Below are 3,860 nucleotides of genomic sequence, written 5' to 3'. Positions count from 1 at the left end.
ATAGTGTAATTTCTGAGATATCTATGTGACAAACTACTAATTGAGCCATAAAAGAATTTGAGCCACCAAACCCAACAGTTACGACGACAAGGTGTCAACTGTCAACCATATTCATATTAACGGTGACTGGTATAAGTAGTTTTCTTCTTTCTTTGAACCTAAGTTCGGTTTAATAAAAAGGGTAGGGCTACATATAAGTATTAAATACATTTCTTTAAATAGAAACAGTTTAAAAATTCAAGACACATTTTCACGTCAATTGAGGTAATAAATGCTTGATTCAATATTTTATTTCCATTTTAAGCACCTTATATATCATTTTCCTAATAAAAATAAGTAAAAATAAAGTCTAGTATTCTTATAAAAAGGTCTAGTAAATTCATATAAGATTTATTAAAGATTAATAAAGTCTAATAAATTCAGATAAATTTAATGGAGTTCAGATAAGCATAAATAAGTTGAATAGAACATGTCTGAAAGTATTATCATTTACAACGTTATGCCACAATTACTTGCCTAATATCCACAAACTATATTTTCATGAGGATTCATTTATGTCGGTCTCTATTAGCAATAATGTCAATTACTCGCTTAATATCCACAAACTATATTTTCACCAGGATTCATCAATGTCGGTCTTTATTTAGCAATAATGTTGAAAATGGTAATCTATACGCATATATTAAAAGGCGTTTCAATTAAAGAAACGGTGCCACGTGATACACATAACTTTTGAAATGAAATGTGAGAGTTTAACTATTGATCCATTACAATGTGAATGCTTAATGTTTCATAGTAAAACATAATAAATTCTTATAATTATACATAATTATAAAGACATAAACAAACTTTTTGATCTCTTACACTTTTATTAACTATCAACATTCTCTTACCCCAATACCATTAAAATTATTATATTTATCCCCCAATTTCTTAAAAGTTTTTGTAAAATAATTTATCATGCCATAACTTTCATTTTCCAATTCTGCATTAAACATAATATTATAAAAAGCTAATAACATTTGATTATAAAATGTATTAATAATAATATATTTGATAATTGTAACCGACTCTTAGACATTGACCGGGCCAAAATACTAGTTTGTATACAAAAATTGGAAAAAAGAAAAAACATTAAAGGACAAAGATATGTCTATTGTAATAATTTCTCTTTGTGGTTGAAAAAAAGAAAATTTCCTGAGATACTCTTTAGGTTTGGTTTAATTCTCAAAATACCTTTTATTGAATTTTGAAGTTCAAAGTTTAAGTTTCAAGGGTATCTTAGAAAATTAATACACTTGAATTTCGGTGTATGATAAGGGTATTTTGAGCTCTAAACACAAAGTTCAAAGTATCTGAGAAATTCTCTAACTATAAAAGTTAATTTGAGAATTACGTCAAACCTCAAAAATACTCGAGATTTTTTTTTAAAAAAAAAATAGTTACATCAGCTGCGTCTCTCTCCTATAAAAGGGCTATAATATGCACCTCTATTTTGTGTACGTGAGATAACATATCAGACATACTGTAATTAAAGTGTAATCTCTAAAGTTGTATAAGAGTGAGAAAGTATGAGTCTTAAACGTAAGCTTGAAGGTGAGGTTGAGATCAGAGAAAGTGCTGCAGATGTCCTCCATGACATACTTTCGAGTAAACCTCATCATGTTTCCCATGCAGCCTCTCATTTTGTTCAAGCTGTTGACTTACATGAGGGAGACCACGGTAAAGTTGGCTGTACAACTGTTTGGAACTACACTTTAGGTATGTCTCTTATTGAAATTAAATATTCATCTACGTACTCTTGTGCTATTATAATTGGTATTTCGAATTATGTATATATATATTGTATGCAATATAATTGGAAAGAATTAAATTTTTTCTAAAGGTTGGGGAACAAAAACTTGGCCCTAATAAGTTTTTCAACTTTAATTAAGAAACTACACTTGACAATGTAATTGCTAATCAAACACATGATAACTAATTACTACTTCCTTCAATTTTTATTAGTTTACCCACTTTTTTTTGGATCGTCATTCATTACTTTTACCCGAGAATTATGTGGGAGCCCAATGATTGGAGCTCCCACCTCCCAACCTCATGGTCGGGAGGTCGATTCTCATCAACCCCATATTTAAGGTGTTTGGATAGATTTATGCCTCTGGATATGAATTCCCACTTTCCAGTCTCTGGAAATTTCTTTATGGGTTGGGATCTCTTTCTTACCTCCTCCCTCATGAGGGCCAAGCTTGCTTGGCCAGTAAATTACCGAATAAAAAAAAATCATTACTTTTACCCATTTCTTAGTCTTTACAATAAAGTTTTGCTCACTCTATTCTCTTCGCTCTCAACATTAACTTCAATACAATACGCAAACGCAACAGATTAATACTTTCACTTCCCTCATATGACTCACATACCCTATTTCTCCTAAAACTCTATGCTAAAAGAAATAGATAAACTAATAAAATCCGAAAAGCATATATATAATATGAAGTACTCCTATGTATGTATATTAACCTTGTGGTTTAATTAATTAATTAGGTGGGAAGTCTTGCGTAGCAAAGAGTATACTTGAAGAGATTGATGAAGAGAAGAAGTATGTGAGATACCGAGTGATTGAAGGCGATTTATTGGATGAGTATAAGACTCTTACAGGGGAATTCCATGTGATACCCAAGGATGAGAAAACCAGCATAGGGACGTGGACATTAAAATATGAGAAGCAGCATCCTGGTATCCCTGAACCATCTGAATTGCTTGATTCCTGGCTTGCTGCTACCAAAGATTTGGATGATCATCACCATGGAATAAAAAAGTGAACGATGTTTTAAGTCAATAAGTTCACCAGTTTATCAGTTTATTGGATCCAAAATATTGTATGAATTAAGTTGGATATGTTTTTGTTTGGTTGTTTGCAAACTAAGTACTTCAAACTAAATAAGGGATGTATTTAATTATTTACATTTTTTACTGATATGTGGGTCATTATGAGTGTACCAGTGTGAATCGGTCAATAAAAAAAAATTACAGTTGTGTATTTGTAATATTTTTAATCTATTTTATAAAAGTAAGGAAAAAGAAGGTTAGGAAGAGTTGAATGAGTACGATTTTCAATACAAAAACTAGAATCTTTGAGGTGCCCAACATTGATAATTCAATTTGCTGCTTTATTTGCTTCCCAGTAGACATGTCGAATGGTTCAAGAAAAAGTGGAGCGGAGAGAAATCTGGATATCCTAAATGATTTGGGCGATCTGCCAAGGGGGGACTAGATGCCTTTGATGGAGTTGATAACCATGAGGTTATCTCCTTCGATGTGGAGATGAGTAATAGCATTTTGAATTGCTAGCCTGACTCCATGCTGAAGGGTTATAGCTTCTACCATCGAGACTGAAGATGTACCAAGGTTTGTGGAGATGTGTATTTGTAATATGCATTGTTATTTGTATGGCAGCAATACACGTGTATGAGTGTTGATTATTATTGTATCATCATGTATTATTGTAATATGCATTAGAAATAATAATATATAATCAATAATGTGTTAGAACTAGATTAGCTTTGTTTGGCGATCCATTTTAGTTATCTTAAATGATAAAATAAGCACTAACATATTTTAGGTACTAAAATGATTGTGTATTGTGTTAAAGGAATAGCTGAAACTGAATTTTTGCTCATAAGATGGTTTATGAGTTTGAAATCAGGAATGAAAGCAAGACGGTGTTAAACTAAATAAAGGATGTCCCTGCTCCTTGGTGAACTTTTTTTTTTAAAGATTGGTAAGATGAATAACTTTTGGGCTATCCTTGTACAAGGTTTAACCCAGAGGCTCAAATACTTGGAAAGAGCGGAAATGGTAAG

At 31.5% G+C, this 3,860-nt stretch overlaps 1 protein-coding gene across 1 annotated transcript; it reads left to right on the top strand.

Annotated features, from left to right (window-relative positions):
• The first annotated feature begins 1,503 nt into the window (after nt 1-1,503).
• Nucleotides 1,504-3,092, top strand: LOC125492407 (MLP-like protein 34). Its single transcript, XM_057391124.1, has 2 exons — nt 1,504-1,761; nt 2,542-3,092. The coding sequence occupies exons 1-2, from the start codon at nt 1,572-1,574 to the stop codon at nt 2,817-2,819; spliced, it is 468 nt and encodes a 155-aa protein (XP_057247107.1). The 5' UTR covers nt 1,504-1,571; the 3' UTR covers nt 2,820-3,092.
• The last annotated feature ends 768 nt before the right edge of the window (nt 3,093-3,860 follow it).

This window comes from Beta vulgaris, chromosome 8 (genome assembly GCF_026745355.1).
Source record: "Beta vulgaris subsp. vulgaris cultivar EL10 chromosome 8, EL10.2, whole genome shotgun sequence".
In the NCBI taxonomy this organism is placed as follows: Eukaryota; Viridiplantae; Streptophyta; class Magnoliopsida; order Caryophyllales; family Amaranthaceae; genus Beta; species Beta vulgaris.
This window is presented reverse-complemented; position numbering and strand designations above follow the sequence as displayed.

Excerpts from the sequence above, each read along its gene's own strand:
- LOC125492407 (XM_057391124.1), top strand. The coding sequence starts at position 1,572 with ATGAGTCTTAAACGTAAGCTTGAAGGTGAGGTTGAGATCAGAGAAAGT. Across the intron at positions 1,762-2,541 it reads TGTTTGGAACTACACTTTAG|GTGGGAAGTCTTGCGTAGCA; the intron begins GTATGTCTCTTA and ends TTAATTAATTAG.